Source organism: Anser cygnoides, chromosome 2, assembly GCF_040182565.1.
Source record: "Anser cygnoides isolate HZ-2024a breed goose chromosome 2, Taihu_goose_T2T_genome, whole genome shotgun sequence".
Lineage (NCBI taxonomy): Eukaryota > Metazoa > Chordata > Aves > Anseriformes > Anatidae > Anser > Anser cygnoides.
In genome coordinates, this window is record NC_089874.1 from 107,903,135 (window position 1) to 107,922,100 (window position 18,966).

The 18,966-nt window shown below is 46.6% G+C and overlaps 2 protein-coding genes across 9 annotated transcripts in view; one reads left to right on the top strand and one right to left on the bottom strand.

Moving 5' to 3' along the window:
- Positions 1-6,722, top strand: part of SPIRE1 (spire type actin nucleation factor 1) — a 140,932-nt gene extending 134,210 nt beyond the window's left edge. For all 4 annotated transcript variants that reach the window (XM_066991192.1, XM_066991193.1, XM_066991194.1 and 1 more), the window contains one exon: positions 493-6,722. In XM_066991192.1, the coding sequence (XP_066847293.1) occupies positions 493-751 (259 nt within the window). In that variant the 3' untranslated portion in view covers positions 752-6,722. The remainder of the gene's footprint in view (positions 1-492) is intronic.
- A 657-nt stretch (positions 6,723-7,379) lies between these two features.
- PRELID3A (PRELI domain containing 3A) lies at positions 7,380-18,876 on the bottom strand. Of its 5 annotated transcripts, none has more exons than XM_066991206.1 (7): positions 18,748-18,876; positions 18,066-18,234; positions 17,587-17,676; positions 16,765-16,835; positions 16,568-16,670; positions 11,560-11,689; positions 7,380-11,426 (listed from the first exon to the last, which is right to left on the bottom strand). In XM_066991206.1, the coding sequence occupies exons 1-6, from the start codon at positions 18,777-18,779 to the stop codon at positions 11,576-11,578; spliced, it is 579 nt and encodes a 192-aa protein (XP_066847307.1). In that variant the 5' UTR covers positions 18,780-18,876; the 3' UTR covers positions 7,380-11,426; positions 11,560-11,575. The 5 variants fall into 5 exon arrangements, with proteins under 5 accessions (XP_066847307.1, XP_066847308.1, XP_066847305.1 ...); XM_066991207.1 differs by adding an exon at positions 14,700-14,788 and having other exon boundaries at positions 7,380-11,689; XM_066991204.1 differs by having other exon boundaries at positions 7,380-11,689.
- Between the last annotated feature and the right edge of the window lie 90 nt (positions 18,877-18,966).

Below are 18,966 nucleotides of genomic sequence, written 5' to 3' on the forward strand. Positions count from 1 at the left end.
CTAGAATTACCAAATTTAATGTTATCTTGCACAGATAGATCCTCTAGCCACTAATTTTTTTCACTTTGATGTTACCAAATTGTCCGTTGATTTTATCTTATACGCAGGTAGTTGCCAAAGTCATCCAAGAAATTAAATAGAAATGAAATGCTCCTTTTTAAAGTAATATACAGTGTAAATGCTCTGCATAAATCACTAGTGTTATGATGCTGTGTCAAATTAGCCAAGCACATCATCTGGTTTTAGTTGCTAGTAAGACTGTTCTTGCCAAGGTAAACTTTACACATAGCTCCAGTTAGTGACCCTACAATCTTGCTGAACCAGGCCAAAGCCATCCTCTGTAGTGTTTGCTTTCCTGGTGTCATTTTTGGGATAGGAAAAAGGATAACTGGAGTCAAGACCATTCTGTCGTGCTGTTTCCTGAAGGCATCCCTGGGTGCCCGCTGCCATGCTGCTAAATAGTGAGAGGAGCCCTGATCTTTTCCCTTTCAGGTTGGCGTCAAGGTCCAAATCCGTGGATAAGTCCAGTGAAGAGCTGCAGTTTCCCAAAGAATTAATGGAGGACTGGAGCACGATGGAGGTGTGCGTGGACTGCAAGAAGTTTATTTCAGAAATCATCAATTCAAGCCGGCGCAGCCTCTCTCTGGCCAACAAGCGAGCCAGGTTAAAAAGGAAGACGCAGTCCTTCTACGTGTCCTCGCCAGGAACCTCTGAATACTGCCCCTCTGAAAGAACTATCAATGAGATCTGAGCCTTGTGCCTTTTGCTTTGCTTTTGTCTTCATGAGGTCACCATCCATAAGAAAGGTCACGAAAACTGGATTCTCATTCCGTTGCTTCGTTTCACTCGACGGGCTTGAATTTGCATTAGATCACAGGGTTTCCTACTCCAATGCTTTCCAGAGACACAGAAGGCTGTTTTTATCTGTACAGAATGGGATGCAACGGGTCAGCACTGGAAGAAAATCAGTAGTTTGAAATTGTTGCCTCTTTTGTATGTGTGCATTGAAACTAGAAAGCTTTTTCTTGCTTTCAGTCCTCTTTTTTTTTTTAAACCATTCTTCGAATCATTTTTCAGGAGATGAGCTAAAACATGTTTGATGGAGAACCAAATCTAACAAGGTGTCAGTGTTAGCACAGTAGCAGACAGTAAGTCGTATTGGCGTTACCAGGCTAGTAATGCTCACATCCTAGATTAAGCAACAAGGAGTCAGTTCGCACACCAGGCACCTCGCGTGAGCAGCGGCGGTCCAGTCGGTCTTCCTGTGAACCATTTCTGTTGCTCTGAGATCAGGGTCCAGACCGGGACTTCCCGGGGTCTGTGTACCGGGGCAAAATACGTGACGGCTGTCGGCCCGTGTGGCTGGCTGTTCCCCGGGGCTGCTGGCCTTCTTAAGCCTTAGTGGTCTTCTGAGCGTCTCCTGAGCAGGTTTTAGTAGTTCTAATACTTTCTATCTCCAATGTACGGTGATGATTACTAGTAAATTTTAGCAGTAGACAGTCGCACAGCGTGTGGGGAGGACGTAAGGGAGGCTTCTCATTTTGACTGGAAACCTGTAAAGTTGTTCTCGTGGTTCCTTCGAGGAGAGGGTGGGTGAAGGTGTACATTTGTATTATAGGGGAGCGCGCAAATACTGCTATCGTTATGTCTGACAGCATATCCACTGGCAACCCCATTTTTTCTGGGGTTTGTAACTTGGCTGTAAAAATTAGGATTCTGCTGAAATTTGGGACGGTGCTGTCTCAGATTGGGAGCAGTCTCTCTGTTCCCCCCCATCCCTTTTTTTCTTTCTTTTTCCCTTTTTAATTTGCTCACAAAAGAGTGCTAGACTAGTTGGCTAGAAGTTCCAACGATGGTACACTGTTAACTGACATCACATGCTTTTTTTGCACTTTTTTTTTTATGTTCAAAGTACTTTTTTTTTTTTTTAATGCAGGCGTAGCCAGAGTTCAGTCTATAATTTAGGGCCAGACCGTTTTGGTATTTCAAAACAAGCTAATATAGCCGAGTTATTAATACTTGAAAAGCAACTACTGTAACTTTTTCATAAATTTTTTAATACCCTGAGGCGTATTTAATATCTATATAGCAGTGTATTATAGAGTGACATAGCAGAAAAAAAAGTTTCAGATCTATTTATTAACATTTCTATACTAAGGATTAATGAGAGATACCTCAGAACTGCTCCAAAGTAGCTGGGACCGGATTTAACCTGACGTGATTTTAGTGGTGCATTCACCAAAACAAATCCTCCCGTCCAAGTCTGGTGCGTCTGGAAGCCCGGGGGGGAGGCAGCCCTGGGGTGGCCCCGTGCCGTGGTGCGGGCGGCTCGGCTCCACTTCCACCGCAGGTCGCTGCTGCTGCCCAGGGGAAGACGACTCCCCCTTCCCCTTCCCCTTCCCCTTCCCTTTCCCCTTCCCCTTCCCCTTCCCCTTCCCCTTCCCCTTCCCTTTCCCCTTCCCCTTCCCCTTCCCCTTCCCCTTCCCCTTCCCCAAGGTCTGTTCGCACGTAACGCTGCAGCCTTCGGAGCAGCCACTCGTATATATTCAAGGTGATTCGAAAAGCACAGGCAGAAGTCTCCTTCAGCCTTCCCAGAGATTCATCCCTCCTTTTTTTTTCTTTAAATGGAAAACGAGGATTTCGCATATGCAGAGCTGATGGAAGTAACGTTTTGACATCTTTCTGACCCAAACCAAACGGGAAAAGCAGGGCCAGAGCTAGCTCTCCCTCTTCGGCTGCCCCGTCTGCGTAAGGTCAGGTGTCAGGGCCTTTTTGGGGTACCTCTGGAAGCGTTTTGCATGTTAAAGCACCCGGAGTGTTGGCGTGGGGGGGCAAGGACGTAGGATTGCAGGGGCTGCTCGGCAGGGCCCTGCTGCAGCCGGAAGGGTCGCCTGATCTCACCACATCAGCACTTTTTCTCATTCCTGTGCCAAAACCAGGCCTCGGGTTTGCTGCGTCGTGCGTCGGGAGAACCGGGCGGAAAGAAAGGCGTGAAGTCTCACTCTGAGCTCCCCCTCTCGCCGCCGGTTCGATTTCCTCCTGCGGGCGCCCTGCCCACGTGCCGCAGTCGCTCTGACGCTCTGCTCCCCGTCCTCTTCCTCGGCCTCTTCAAGCCGCTTGGCCGCAGCCTGCCCGGCAGCTCCTCGTCCCCTTTGAGACGGACGCAGGGCACCGCAGAGCTGGCAGCAGCAAGGACCAAGAAATCCCGAGCGATCCCCCGGGACGTGCCAAGGCCCCTCCGCCTCGGCAGCGCTGTGGGGCAGCGGCTGAGCCTCCGGCCAGCTTCGCAGGGGGTGGCGTGGAGCGGGGAGCTCATTTCCTACGCTGCCTGCATCTCTGCGGAGGGAGAGGGCTGGTCGCAGCTTTCCGCCTCGCTGCTTGCTCTGGCATCCCCGCTCCCCTCCCGTCGCTCGCCCGCGAGCCCCCGCGGCGCTGCCCTGCACGTCCCGGCCCTGCTCGGAGCTTCGCGGCAGCGTCAGGATGAAAGCGGAAGCCTGTAAATAGGTGTAATGTATTTATTAATATTTAGGGAGTCTCCATCAATCATGCAGTGGGAACTGACCTTCCCGTGATGTTTTAAAAAGAAAACGAGTCCTATTTATGTGTGTGTTGGCTGTTACCTTTATTAGAGTTAACGCTTTCAGCCCCTCAAGGCAGTTTGCTCTCCATAGGCATTTTAGAGTGAATTATTGCTGAAAGGAAGGTGGGACCAGCACAGTGAGCTCCCTTCCGGGAATTTTTACAATCTCGTTATTTTTCTAGCTTCGTTAATATGCCCACAGCCTGTTTAGATGGACCGTGGGAGACCCAAGGAGTTAAAAGTGCCGCGGGCAGCGTCGGTCTTGTTTCATCTATGACCCTGGTTGTGGAGGATTCAAACCCAGCTGTGCCTCGCTGCTGCGATGGAGGGAGCGAGCAGAGCCTTGCTGCAGCTCTCACACACACAGAACCTGAAGCTGCAAATGTTCATGGTGACATTATCGCTTATGGGGTTTGTTGGCTGGTTTTTTTTCCTCCCTTTTCCCGTTATTTCTGTTATACTGGGAGGGGTGTTACTGGGCGAAAATAAAATGCCTTTCCATTATACAGCCTTTGTCTGTGTTAATTATTCATGTGGAAGGAAATGTAAAATTTCTATCAGCTTTTTTTTTTCATGCTTTTGCGGGTTTGTAAAGATCGGTCAGCTGGTTCTTCTGGCGCAGGTTTGTTAACGAAAATGATTGAACAGCAGCCGAGCACTGGCTGGGCTGCACGAAGGGAAGGAAGTACTCGCAGAATAGCAATAAAGCTGCTTATGTAACCCGGCGGCATGCTGAGCGCGCAGTCACCGTGTCCAGCCCAGTGCTGTAACCCAGGTCTCGTTACTTCAAACACTGGAGGGGGCAGCTGAGGAGCGCCCACTTTTCCTGCACGCAGCGCAGGCTTTGAGACATCTCCAGCCCTCACCTTTGAGAGAGAAATGCTGGCAATCACTTGGAGAGGTTTTTTTTGGTCAGGTTGCTTGGTTTTATTTTGTTTTTAAGCCAGAAGCGGGGAGAACGTTTTTATCACAGCCATGATGTTGTTCCCCCTTCTCTTTCAAGCATTCCCTCTGTCTCCCAGGCAAGTTCAGCATCAGCGTCCACCATTAGCCGCTGGCTGCATGCTGTAGAGTTTAAAAGTAATTCAAAAGCTCCGGCTTTCATCTCACGATTGCTGTCTCCGTGCTTTACCTCCTCCAGCACTGCGTACATCTTCTAGGAACGCCTTCCTCAGGCTCACCTGCGCGGCACCGACACAGGGCTGGTGCTACAGCGTATGGGTTCTGTTAACGTTACCAAGACATTTTATGGTACTTCCGTGTTGCTAACTTGGAGCTGCACTAGGTTATTATTTTTTTTTCTTTTGTATCTGTGGATATATCTTAAGGTAAATCTGGGAATGTTTACGAATATTGAGTCCAGCTATAAAGATCTGTTTCGTTGTTTCCGTCTGATTTTTTTTATTACTGCTTCCTGTCTTTTGGTAACTACTCGCTGAAAGTAGTGAAGGTAGGAAAACAAGCAGAGAGGTGCATTAGCTCAGTCTGATGTGATACAGAGAGACACAGACCGTGTTTCCTGATGCATATGTGTAAGTTTGTTGTCACTGCCCTCGTGGCAGCTTGATCCGCGGTCCCTCCTGCTGGCAGGCCTGGTGTCGGCCCAGGGCAGAGCGAGCCCTCGCTGCGCCTTCTTGGCTTGACACCGAAAAATCCCAGGGCTGGTCCTTGCGCGGCTGACCTAGAGTAAGCTGCAAGCCCGTCCATGCCCCAGCTGCAGGAACCAGGACATCAAAGCAGCCCCAGCTGGTGAAAGCATTTTGGGAGCTGCTGGTAGAGGCGAGTGCCCGGTGTCGGAGCTGCAGGAGCCTGCGCTGCGAGCCTCCATCGCTGCTGGGGCTAGGCGCAGTCAGCACCGGGTCAAAGCGCGGTGAGCTCCGAACAGCCGTAACATCACCACATTTGGCTAAGCAAAGGGCGTGACTGCATCTTGCAGTCAGCCAGCACTCAAACTGCGTCGTAACCAGGAGATGGAGCGAGGTAGCAAATCTACGGGCTCGGCTGACTTTATGTAGCGACACCTCTGCTGACGTGCTTGCACTGGGCCCCAGCGCAGTAACGTTTTGGTTGGGCTGTTTTGCAGCAGCACTGCCCGGCTGACCTGAATCTGAGGTCCATACGTAGCCTGCGCTCTGCGTCCCGAGGCAACAGAAGCAGCACCGCAGTCGGAGTTGGTGGTAGGGACAGGCTGTGTACAGCAGTCCCGGAGGAAGCCCTTTGGGACAGACGGCTCTGTAGCTAATCAGAACACATTTCCTAAGCAAACAGTCCTCATCTAGAGGTGCTGCCTAAGGGACAGTCACAGCTGAACAAGACCCATTGGATTATTAACCTGTTTAATTAGAAAAAAACACCATCAACACCACCATTGCAAGTGCAAAATATGAGCAGCCATTAGGAAAAATGCATCCTGGTGCCTCCCATGCGGGTGCAGCATTTACATTAAGCTTTGGGTCCTCCCTGTGTCTCTCTGACCAGCCGTGCCAGTGCTACGTACACACCGTGGGCCAGCAGCGTTTTGGATTTTGCAGGACAGGCTGTGCAGGACTGTTAAACTGTATTTCACGGGGTGCTAAATCTGGAATTAAAAGACACGGGCAGTAGTTGATGCAAGTTTGGCTTCCAAAGTTTGGCGGACATAAGCAATCCCATTGACGTGTGAGCATAAATGGTCTCAGGGTCTCAGGACCCAGCTTACAGGACGCTGAGAGGCCGCAGCCCCAGTTTGGCTCAGACCATTTAAGACAGGCACATTTCTATCGAAGGGGCCGGTGGTTACATTACCTGAATCAGAAAGCAAAACAAAGATGAAAGGAGGCGTGTGTTACTTGAGCTGTGTTTCTAATAAAGTTGGTCCCCCCCCCCCCTTTCCCCTCCTTAAGAAAAAAGAAAAGCCCAAGCAGGAGATGCACTTTTTGGACATTAACAGTCCTAAAGCACAAACCCTTCCCCTCTGAACTTCTCTTGCTTTTGTGCTGTCATTGCGCATGTGCCTTTGGTGCGGCTTCGGCTACACCAGGGGCATCAGCCGTCATCACAGAGAACGGCAGCAGAATCAATTTCTGCTTGTTTTCATGTTACGCGGTACTGAAATGCAATTTCTTGTTTATGCATTGCTAATAAAAAGTTGTTTAAAGTGGCATTTCATTGCTCTGTCTTGGCCTACTTGTGAAAATGGGAAGCATCGCGTGTTACACAGCACAGCTGGGACAGTCACGTTCAATGTTTGTCTGGTTAGAGCCCTGAACCTTAGCTGCTGCTCATTTCAACCAGGCTAGAAACAAAATTACAGAGGAGTCAGAACTGTTCTAGCAGCGGGGCCCCAAATTAGGAACTGATGATCTTACTTGCAGGTGCCTTCCCATAAAAATGAGCACCATGCCTCGATCACCTTAACCGAGGACAGGCGGTGTTCCACAGCTACGCCTTCCATTGAACAAACGCGTTGTGAAAGCACGACCTTCCCCCTGGAGCTGCAAGGAAAAGGCTGCCGCCTACCTGCGTAATTCTGACCTGTGGCGGGTGCTGCTGGGAGGGGTAAGAAGACACCTTATTAGCTAAGTAAGGTCTCAGGTACAAGTCACGGTTAATCATTTAGGCGACGCCTTCCTGCTTTACTGCTAAATGAAGCAGCCGCCAGACCCGTGTGGAATTACCAGTTCAGACCCACAGACGTTTGAGCAGCATGCAGTACGGCTTACGGCTCGTTCCAGGAAGCCTCTTACTCTGTCCTGGTGTTTCCCAGCACAGAGTAACTCGAGTAGTTTTTCTGCAGACTCCTCTGAAAAGCAACAGTCCGTACCCAGAAGATTTTTATTTTTTTAACTGAGGACATCGTTTATTTAAGATAGCACCATAGTGTACACAGACACTTTACAGATTCCTGGCCTTCACAGCTTACAATCTAGGAAGATGCAAGAATAGTAAAGGTGTTACCAACTGCTCCCCTTGAGGATTTACATGAAAACTGCCACATCAAGGAATGTCACTGTTCAGGTTCCTCTCTCCCAGCGCTACTTCATTACATGGTCGCACGCACAAACTCCTGACACATGCCAAGCGGTGCAGTTCGGTGCTGTGCTTGCGTTAAGCAGGCCTTTCAGTGCCACAACGTACAACAAGGTTTCCCCTTTTCCCAACAGCCGCAAAGTTCCCTGCATGCTGCCTGTTGACGCGGGGAAAAGAAGCACTGGGGAGCATGGAAGACTGACACGGAGCAAGGGCAAATCAACAACAACAACAAGGTTACACACACAAGGCCGTTCGACTGCACCATTTTAGCGTAACGACTTCGCTGCTAACAGGCGCCTGCCTGCCCTAGCAAGACATCAACCAGAAACCAGAGCTCACTTCAAGCTTCTTATCTCCCAACATCTTCAAATCCATCAGGGCCGAGTGCTGCCGCTCCCCATCTTCCAAGCTCCGGGAGCCATTGCCTGCCTCCCCTCACCCTTCCCCCTGCAGCAGCCAGGAGCCAGCCCAAAGCTATCCCCAGCTTCACCGTTCCTCAGTGTAGGTATGGGCAGGGTGAGGGTTCGCAATCCTGACCTGGAGACAGGGTAAGCTGGACACGAACTCTTCAAGCCAAAGCTCCTCTCCACCACACACATCCCCCCGCCTCCCTTTCTCTTGAATTGCAACCTAGTGGTTGAGAGGCACGTGAAGAGCAGCAAACCACCTCGATCCCCCAGCACACAAAACGCTACTTGCGTTCTATTTTTAACTCTCAAAGTTTAGGATTATCATTCAAGACAGCACTTGCTGCCCATTCATGGTCACGAGTGCTGAGCTTGCTCCTGCTTGGTGCCCAGCGCTTCAAGATCCTTCCAAGTTAATGAGTCCACACCATTTCTGCTTTGTAAACTTCTTTCCTTCTGCATACCAGGGTGTTCCTGCACTGATACAAAAAGCTACCCCAGCAAGCTGCCTAGCACCTTCCATCAGGTGGCTTTCCATCTCTGACACTCGCTCAGTGCACAGGACATAAAACAGACTTCAGAAATACGTTGTAGCCGTTACCAGTAAGTAAAAGAGATGGGAGTTTCCCTATGAAGGACTGGTGTACAAGACCAAGACATGCAATTCCAAAAATGTTTTTGCCTGAAAAGGTAAACTCAGACTATAACAGTGCCAGAACTGGGGTGGGAGGCAGCAGGCTTCGAAAATGGTTGTGTACAGCAGGGCTGGACATACAGCTGCTGACTGCATCAGATCCCACGGACAAGACTCCCGTGGTCAGAGCAGAAGGAGAGCGGAAGCTCTGTGTGCAAACTCAATGAGCAGAAAGCCCAACTCTCCATGGAAGCTCACAGGAAATTAAGAACCACTTCCCCTGCTAAACGCTGCAGCCTACCTGGTCACAGCATGACCACTGAGTGCGAGCATCCTTTGTACACACAGGCAAAGTGAGCAACCGCAGGAAGGGCAACAAGCCCAGAGCTGCAGGAGTGCCACCTACCCCAAAGACATGGTGAGAAACAGCAGCACTCTTCTGGCAGTCGCGAGAGGCAGCTGGGTGCCAGAACTGGCCTCTGAAGTTAGCCTCCTTCTCACCCTAAGCTTCCCCTCTCCCATTTAGCTTAGAGAACAGCAGAAGAGGACCGAGCACCAGAAGACAAGGTGTTGAGCTGTGGCGAGTGGAGCAGCGGAGAGATTGGAAAGCCAAGCACACGCTGCCTAGCTCCTGAGTCGCATGAAATGCGGAGAGAAACCAGCAGGGAACGAAAACAGAAAGGAGATGCTGCAACACAAGCAGGTAAGGATGTTTCTGGAAGAAGGAAACAAAGTGCAAAGAAAGTTATCAATAAAATCAGAGGTACAGCTGGTACTGATCCTACGGTACAGAAGACAAGCCTGGCCCCGGGCACAGTGCAGGTGCTCGCAGTGACTTTTCTGGGAGGGCAGCCAGTGCTGAAGGCGATATGCGCAAATCATTCAGGTTAAGACAGCACTAAGCAATTACTTCAAATCTGATGTAAGAAGCAGCTTTAGACAATTCTTCCTCTGAACCTGAACCCCTCAGAAAAACTTCTCTACTCCCTCACTGTTTAGTTCTCACCATCTCCAAGAAGCGCGTATGGAAATGCTGTAGTACGGGCTTCCACACGCACACACACTTACTCATCCTTTCCTTTCATACGCAGAGCTCCGCAACAGCTGCACTCCCCTTGCTAGCCGAAGGTCACGAGGTGCTAGAACAGCTAGAACAGCTTCTGCATTCTTTGCACAGGAAGTGGCATTGCTCACCGGAGGAGCATGACAATGACTTGCACCAAAACTACCCAGCAGATCTTCCAGAAAGGAGCTGCTATCATCAGACTTTCAAGTCTAAGTTTCTGTTCCAAAACAAGAAACGCTTAAGGTCCGTATAAAAATAGCAATGTAAATATCAGCTACTCATTTCATTACTTTTTACTAATATCTACATATATATCTTAAGTTTATTAGGATCGTGTAATTTAGCTTGACTATCCTTACAATCAAATCAATATTCACTTTCAAGCTAAACAGAATGCAAACTGAGATTCCCTTAAGCTACAGACGTTTTAAATGACCAGATCAAAACAATGACCACATTTTACTTTTTTTTTTTAAGAAGTTACTCATGCTCTTTAACAGCTTCCTAAACACATGGTTTGCCACTTGAACAAGTAAACATCCTTGCAACATTAATTTCAGTTTGTGCACACACAAAACATAATTTAAAATGCCCCAACAGAGGGCTGTCTAAGAAACACATACTACACCTGACCAAGTAGGAAAGTTTTGTGAACTTCTGACAAAGGCTGGTACCCATTTCCAATATCTATTTCTGTATATTTTAAAGGAGGCAATTTCAACAGTTACTGCAGTATTTTTCCAGATAACGAGAAGCATTTAAAAGAATTCTAAAAACATTTGTACCAATGTGGCAAAGTGTTGAAAAAATCAGTTACGCTAGTAGTCAGTAGTTTGTAGAAAGCACTCTAAAAGGAGAGTCCGTGTGTTTGTCTTGTACTCTTTGTTTTCTCCTTTTAGGACGTGAAAAACACAGGTTTATGAAACATCACCCTTCGGATTTCAAACTTCCTGCTTATTTCAACTCTTCTGGTTATTGCATCAGTCTCTTCCTCAGTTAAGACATGACGTGAAGAGCAAGGACCAGTGGAACAGCACAGCCTCTTCACTCAGGTAGCCTACAAGTACCCTTCTTACAGATAAATAAGAGAAGTATTTTCCAGCACCTTCCAGGAATCACCACTCCTCTTCTGCTAGTGAGGGGAGGAACTAGGGAAAGTTAATAAATAGGAAAATAAATTATAACCTCCCCCCAAAAGAAAAAAAAACAACCATCTGCTTAGGCTATTAACATCAAACATCGATAGAAACTTTATCTTCGTTGGGATATAAACATCTAAGAGGTAAAGCATCTGTCACGTTCAGACAGCACATTTAAACAACATGAGAAGAGTTAGTATCACACAAGTTTTAGCTTTTGGGGATGGTTCTCTAGATAGATATCTTACTCTAGAGTATCATGTCCTGTCTCATGTAGTTCCCTTTAAATGGTTATAAGACGCCGCCAGGTTACAAAACAAACAAAATTCAGTGCTCTAGTACCTATGGGCCCTCACAGAACAAATGCTCGTACGGAGAACCCTCAAAACACATGAGTTCTTTTCAAGTTTCAGTATGAAAAACTGAGATGGTGTAAAATATAGCATACTCTCAATCTTTGTTACACAAGGCACATTTAGGCAGTTTTAAATGTGCTAAATGTTTTGTTTCCAGTGTTTAAAAGAAATCGTTTCCATGAAGAGAGCATCTGCAGGAGGTCAATTCGGCCTTCAGTAGGCCAGAGGAGCTGCTGTGGAGATGAAAGATGAGGTTACTTTTCCGCTGATCCTATATTCTCACAAATATATAAAAAGTATGCAGATCAGCCTTGGAAGGGAGATCTACAAAGCAGTCGGCAGAATAAAATTTTTTCTGTCAGTTACTTGGTACTTTTGGCTTTTATTTTTCTGCTGATGCCGCTGCCATGGCTGGTTTCACGCCCTCGCGCGTTGATTTCAGCTCCTCCAGTTCTGTGTTTAGTTTGCTGATCACCCACTCCAGGGCATCTCGACCCTGCCAAGAAAATACTGAAATTTAGGATCAGAACAAATACAACGTCGCTGCGAACGTTTCTATAGTTCTTCCTCTGTCAGACATGAGATTTGTTTTAAAATTAATTCTGTACCCTGCGTGGTCCCATGCGGGATTATTTTGATTATTTCTCATCTAACTGAAATTTCACTGCAAAGCCATCGGTGTAACCCATAAGCAAGAGGTAAATGCAACATTGCTGTGCGCTCGCAGTAGTTCATCTCTGCAAAAAGCCTCACTCAGCATTTAAGTCCCCTTGCGGAAGAGGATTGCCATTTTTACTGTTTGCTGCTCCCACCACCTGGAAATACCAGCAAATTTATGAAAGAGCCTACACACTGCTTGCAGATTCGTTAACCAAGATATGTATGGACACTTTTTGAGAAGATCCGGGACAAAGAAAGACAGTCTTCCAAGCGCTCTTTGACGCAGCAGCTGACTGATTTGATCTCTAGCTAGAGTTCAAAGAGATAGCCTTGTACTGACGCCTATACGCATGCACAGTGACTTTTCAGCATATGAAACAGACTATTTGAGAGACAACAGCTGCACCTTTTATATCAAGGGACGGTCTTTCTTCACCCAGTTCTCAGAAAGAGTTGGGAGTGCCTCAAAGCCAGGCACTGACAGCCCACGTTTTAGTAAGAGCGGTGGAATCCAGCAAAGCAAGCAGGTCGGAAGTCTTTTGCCTTAAGACGACGCTAGCACCTGCACTCCAGTGACCACAAGAAGTAAAACCAGCAGTAACAGGGAGCTGGGGGTTCTGGAAGTAAACGGTTTATCTGAAGACTCTCATTAAATTAATTTAAGGGCCAACACTGGTTCTCTTCAGGTTTTTCATTCTACAGGGACCCACAGAGTAAACACAAAGTCTTTAAACAGAGAAAAGCCACCCACTTATCACAACAGAGCATTCAGCCCTTGGCCAGAGCTCAAGCAAGAGGGATTTGTCTGTACCCTGAGCTACCTCAAGAGCTAATAGCTTTAGGTTCACTTAGTACATGACATGCCTTTAAAAGATATCAATAAAATTGAAAAGGCCATGATTTCATCTGCCCAGTTTAAGCATGGGCTGCTGGAAAAATTCCTTAGAAGAGCACGAGCGTGATTTAACTTCTGAGTTCCTCCACTTGCACCGTGCTCTAGCGGGTGATTACTTCCACCACATCTACATCCTGCGCGAGCCCTGGGAACACCAGCACAGCATGCGTCAAAGCACCCCGACGAGAGCAGGCTGCCGCACAGCAACACGGTGTAACTGGCCATGAATTAGCCGAGTAGAGTGCTCGATCAGGAACAAAGCGGGGGGAGAGGGAGGGAATCATCTTTCAGCGAGCGTGCACTGGGTATTTACAAGTCAGGTTAAAGTGTCCTCTCCTGGGTGGCACACGGGCACAGAGAGCTGGGTAAGACAGCAGTGACTTTACGTTATATTTATGTAATCACACGGAGAGAGCTGGTCAGAAAGTCAAACACCTTTGATGCAGAAAAATGCTCAGTAGGAAAAGAGAGATTCTTTCAGGCCCTGAGTATGAAACAACCAGGTCACAGTGTTTTAGTTAATATAATCTACTTGTTGACAAGACAAAACAACAAGTGTAACACTCAACTCGAGTGCTAAAACATTTCCTGCAGCTTTAACAGCTACGGAGGTCTGCACCTTTTTCCTTAGACCTGCATACGCTATTTGCTATAATTTGCAGCTAGGAATAAACTCGTGGTGTTGGCAAGGAAGATCTCAGGAGTATCCTGCATGGGAAATTAAGTTACAAACTTTAACAAGATGTAAAACCTTTGAGTACTGTGGAACTACCAGTTTTTTAAAAAAAATCTGACAGAGGATTGGTCTATAAAGTTTTACAGTGTACAACCACTTCTGTAGTAGCTCATTAAGCAAGCACATTCATAACCAGGCATGCATATTGCATTAGTCTTCATTGCACGTGTTAGCAGCGCGATGGGTTCAGTAGACCAAACACCACATATGAAGATTTGTTGGTATAGCTTAAGTGGTTGATAAATGCTGAGCCTGCGTAGTTGACATTTTCTAGAAAAACAGCCATAAAAGCTTAGTGGAATGAGAACATAAAAGCAAAACACTCGTCACATACACTGATCTCAAAGTAAGCAGTGTAAAAAGACCCTGCATTCTTCACAGACAGAAGCAGCGTGATGGATTATTTTTTAAAATTTAGTCTTGTCAGTCGAAGTGTAAGCTAATACAGGAATGACAGAGACAGGCTACACTGGCTAGCAGAAGAAAAACCATCCACAGAGGTATCAGAGGCAACTGCGCTCAGTTCTCTCAGCCTTGAAGTCAGACTTCGTCACAGTCGCGTGGCTTAAGGGACACACCACTACCAAAAAGAATATAACTACAAAACGAGTGAAAAACACCAAGAGAGTCTGGTATTCTGACAGCTTCAAACTTTGTACAGATTTCCACAGAGGTTGACAGAAGGGCAACGATACTCCTCAGGCATAAGAAAAGCAAAATACAATTTCACTATGCAAAAGATTACCCTTGTTAGGCAATCTGTTTTAAGAAACCAATTTTACATCCTAGGAGTACGATTCTGCTTTGTTTTCATCACACCGATTCCAGTCATTAAACAACGTGTTAATTCCTTCGGGCACCTGTTTTACATACTGGAATCACAAAACTCAGACCAGAGCAAACACGTGATAGAGGGGCTCATTCCCATGCCCAGTTGTTTGCAGTAATCATTCCACTTCCATACCACAAGCGACAACGTGGCACAAGACAGAGCTGCAGCAGGTTCGTGGTTCAGTGACATGAGCACGGGCTAATCGATCCCGTCTAGGTGTGACCTACTCTCTACAGCTGCAGTGTAATGAACGTTTGCCATTCCTGTATGTAACGTGTACCAAACACACGTGCAGGTTAATTTATGAAATCCACATCACGACAATCCATGCACACATTTGCTAGAAAGCTGAAATGCTGCACCGAGAAGAACGCTGGCATTACCACTAGTTAGTACAAACTGCAGGTGTGGAGAACTGCTAGCTTAGAGCGCTTTCAGAATTTTGAATTATCCACTCAATAGCATCCCACCCCTGGAGTAACACAGAAAAAATTGACAACATAGGGCAAAAGATTTTTTCCATTATAAGTGCAATAACAAAGCATAATCTGCCATCTCTACCTCGGAGAAAAATCTCAATACTTATTTCTTCAGAAACAATACGTATTTCAGCAGCTGTCACGAAGTTTAAGAAGGGTGCTAAGAACCCAGTAGGGTAGCACAGCATGCTACAAGAGCTAGTAATAGCAGAATAGGTTACTGGGTAGCAAAGAAAACGGCTGCAAGTACAAATTCCTGCCAAGTTCACTGTCTCTAAAGAAACTCTTCAGGGAAACAGAACGAACAAGATGCTATTTTTCATCTGTAAGAATCTTGTGAGACAGTGTGTTATTTGAAAGAGGCAGAATAGAAGAACAGCTTTTTTAAAAAAAGAATTGAGCTTTCACACGGCAACACATGAATCAGTACCAAGAAATATTTACACTCTTTGAGTTCAGTGGAGCCGTGCAAATTTGACAGATGCCACAAGAGGAAATCAGCTGGCACTTCTAAGTGTGCCCAGTTGAATTGTCCTCTCCAGCCAGCTGGTGTTTTGCTATCTCCGAGTCAGGCTGAGGTTTTGTTGTGAGCCAGGGTCTGGACTGCTGTTGCAAGACCAAAATAAATGCCCAGCATAGACTTTTAAATGGAAGCTGGATCAAAAGTGAATTGGAATTTATCTGAAACACGTTCCATTAATGACTTTCAAATCAACACAGAGAGCACTCACCTAGTTACTGTTACTCTTCAGTGTCTAAAAACTATCCATCACTCCTTCTTCATCCCCCCATTTTGCGCTGCTTTCCTCTCATTTTTGGAGAAGCACAAAGACGAGAAGCAAAGGAGGCTTTCTCCTTCTCTGATATGTTGGTCAACACCTCCTACTACGTTTGGTTACTCTGTCTTGGTCAAGCAACACCTCTCACAGGGACAAAGAGCTGTCTCTCTGGCCTAGAAGAAGTTACCTGGGCCAAACTCCCAGCGTTCAGAACCTCTCCAGCAATGCAGAGCACAAGCTCACATTTCAGTTGCACTCATCCTGCTGTTAGGCAGCGATGCCAGCGCTTCTCCATCAACTCCACTTCTTCCCCACCTTCCCCAAAGAAGCGTAGGACAAAGTGTCCAGGAACAAGCACTCTCGAAACTGTCTGTGCTGAAGTTCAGCTCTGTGGCTGCAAGCCAAATAGAAAAAGCGAGCACAAGACAGAGGAGTGGGTGTAGTGTTACCTACAAAGGCCAGCATAGTTTCCTCTCTTCAAAAAATATGCCTCTGCTGACATGACATTACTTTCAGCCAAAGGCAAGGAGACAGCTCAATAATGGATAGGACCTCGCGAAGAGGCCCAGAAAATTCGCTGGCATTAACTGCTAAATCCAGATTATAAAGGCTGAAAAGGAAGTCGCCTTCACTACTAGCACTAAATCCTGTAAATACGTGGCTGGTGTTTAAAAACGTACTTTGAAAAAAAAAACAAACAAAAAAAATCATATGTTTCTGGTATGCGTCGCTGCAGCATACACATAGGGGTTGGTTTGTTCCGATGTGCAATTCCAGCTGAAAACCAGATACTTAGCAGTGAAACCTTTTCATACTTTGGTAAATTATATTCTACTTCCTGAGGTCCTACAAAAAGTCAATTGGAATTCTGTGCACAAAGTTTAGAGAAATTAAATATAGTACTCAGCACACACGCTTGACAATTCCAATTTCAACAAAAAGAAAGGTGTTTGTGGGGGGAGAGAGGGAGAAAACAGAATAAAGGATACGTACCTTTCTGGCATTAGAGGATATTGTGTTTGCCATTAAGCTTTCCAAATAACTGCTCAAGCTAATGCCTTTGACAGTAATAATTGCCTCTTGAGTTAGCACAGTTCTGTAAGAGAATAAAGAGAAGTTAATACTTAAACTGAATTTGACTAACGCACTGTCTCCTATACATAAAAAAGCACGCAAATATCCTTACTTACTTTTCAGGGTTTTCAGGATGAGGCGTGTAAACCAGTCTCTCATCAACAGACACCAAGTTTGTGAGAGTAATCTTGAAGAGAAAGAAAGACCTGAAATTCTAACTTCCCAACTTTCACTTTTGCATTATCGACAGCATCACTCAATAGCAGAACAGTCATTTTAACGTCAGAGACAAAACAGCATACGCAGAATATGAAACCCAGAACACAGTCAATAAAAATACCTATAAGGGGTGATGCATCTTGTCCTATCCTAGATCTAATTATAACCATCTAAGTTCCTATTCACAGTAAGCTGCACAAGCAGTTTTCCATTCGTTTTCTCTGAATGTTGAGCCATATCAGATTTAGGTAATGCAATTCAGAGAGGCTCTTTAAGACCAAGACCACTGTAACACTATTCTGAAGGTAAAGAAAAGTAATGTTCAGGAAAGAAAACGCCTCTTGTACAGAGACAAGGCTCTCCTACAGATATCTCCACGTCAAATCTGATAATTACAAGTTCCCATCAAAAGTTAGCAAGATGCTTCATTTACACTCGTGGAAAAAAGGCATTTCAAATTAAAATATTTGTTGTAAATAGCAGCGTAATGTTAAACACGTTAAAGTCCAACTGTCATGTGCATTCTGAGAAACAATTTTATTAAAAACACAATCACATATGCTTGATCCCAAAGTATTTGTGGGAAGAAGAAAAAAAAAGAGCCAACTAAGACACATGCCTCCGTATAATGAAAGATGTAGACACATTTCCAAACATTAAGAGACAAAGCATGTAATCTCCAGAACTACTAATCAGAAACTTCTTAAGCTATAACTCACATTAGTTGAGCAAAGCTCCATCTTTTTTTCTACTGGATCTACCACAGAATGTTCTTCGATGTAAGTCAGAGTTCTACTTGTTCCTAAAATCTGAAAGTGAAGAAAGACAACAATAAAGTTTAGTACTAAAAACAACAAGGAAAAACAAACAACAAAAAAGAAAGCATAAATCCCAAATGAATACACCTCACAAATACCAAGACACTGATCAGTGGTAAGATTACACGGCAGTAATTTGCATCAGTCACACAGAATGACACAGACCAGTCTAGAAGGCACGTACAGACATAAAAACACACTGTGGGCATATTAAAGCCTATAACGTATTATTGCTACAAACCACGCTGATTACAGCTTATGTGATATTTGTGGACGACGCTTCCTATCAATCAAGCTTTTACTTTGAATTCAGCTCCAGTTCACCTGATGACATAAACGCATCACACCCCTCATAAACTATGAAGCCTGTATAGGCATACCGCTTTTACAATACTCGGCAATCCCCACTCTGTGCTGAGAAGGCGGTGACTGTGCAACCTCCCCTGGCTGTCAAGGCTTCTGTCGAGGACATCTACTCCTACCACACATGGATTCATCGGGTTGGGGTACTTTCTCATAGCAGCTTTGATCACTGTGTCCCAGGGGTGCCTGGAAAAAGAAGAAAAGACAACATTTGTAACTGTTTTGCTGTTAATTGCAAGTATTCAGACAACCCTGAACTGACTAGGCTGCTCGAGCTTTCGCAACACGGCGTGTGCTGTACGACTTCCTAGCTCCCACATCAAATATCCCTCCAGAACCCAGTGATGCTCGGAAAGGCCGTAAGAAAGCATCGGTACACAAACAGGAAAACAAGATCCATTCCTTTCTTCAGAGTGAAGGAAAGAATTATTAACCCATGACTAACAGAAAGAAGGGCAAGGGGCAACGGGCAAGCTGCTACGTGTGACGTTCCAATTAGCTGTACAAAAAAATAAAAAACTGACCTCAGAGGAGCTGACCCGCAGAGGAACCGACCTCAGAGGAACTGACCCGCAGGAGGAGCCCTCGGCAGCCCCTGCCCGCCCTGCCTCGCCGCCAGCAGCCTGCCGTTAACGCCTAGCCCCTCGGCCGGCCGCGACGAACGCCCTCCCTCCCGCCCGCGCCGCTTTCCGCGCTCACCCGAAGACGTGCTCCGAGCTCCAGATTTTCATGGCCGGAGCGATCTCGGTGCGGGCGGGCGCAGGGCAGCGCGCGCGGCTCGCGGCCGCCCGGCACCCAGGCGCCGGCCGGCGGCAGCAGTGACCGCGGGGGGGGGGGGGCGGGGCCGTGACGTCACTCGCTGCGTGAGCCGGGGGAGGGGGGAGTCGGGCGAGCGGGGGGCGTGGCCAGAGCGGGGCC

Bases quoted from the DNA above. Each gene is read 5' to 3' on its own strand.
- PRELID3A (XM_066991206.1), bottom strand. From the start codon at position 18,779: ATGAAAATCTGGAGCTCGGAGCACGTCTTCGG. The intron at 17,677-18,065 runs GTATGCCTATAC...CTTCACTTTCAG, and splicing joins TGCCGAGTATTGTAAAAGCG to ATTTTAGGAACAAGTAGAAC. The intron at 16,671-16,764 runs GTAAGTAAGGAT...ATTCTCTTACAG, and splicing joins CATCCTGAAAACCCTGAAAA to AACTGTGCTAACTCAAGAGG.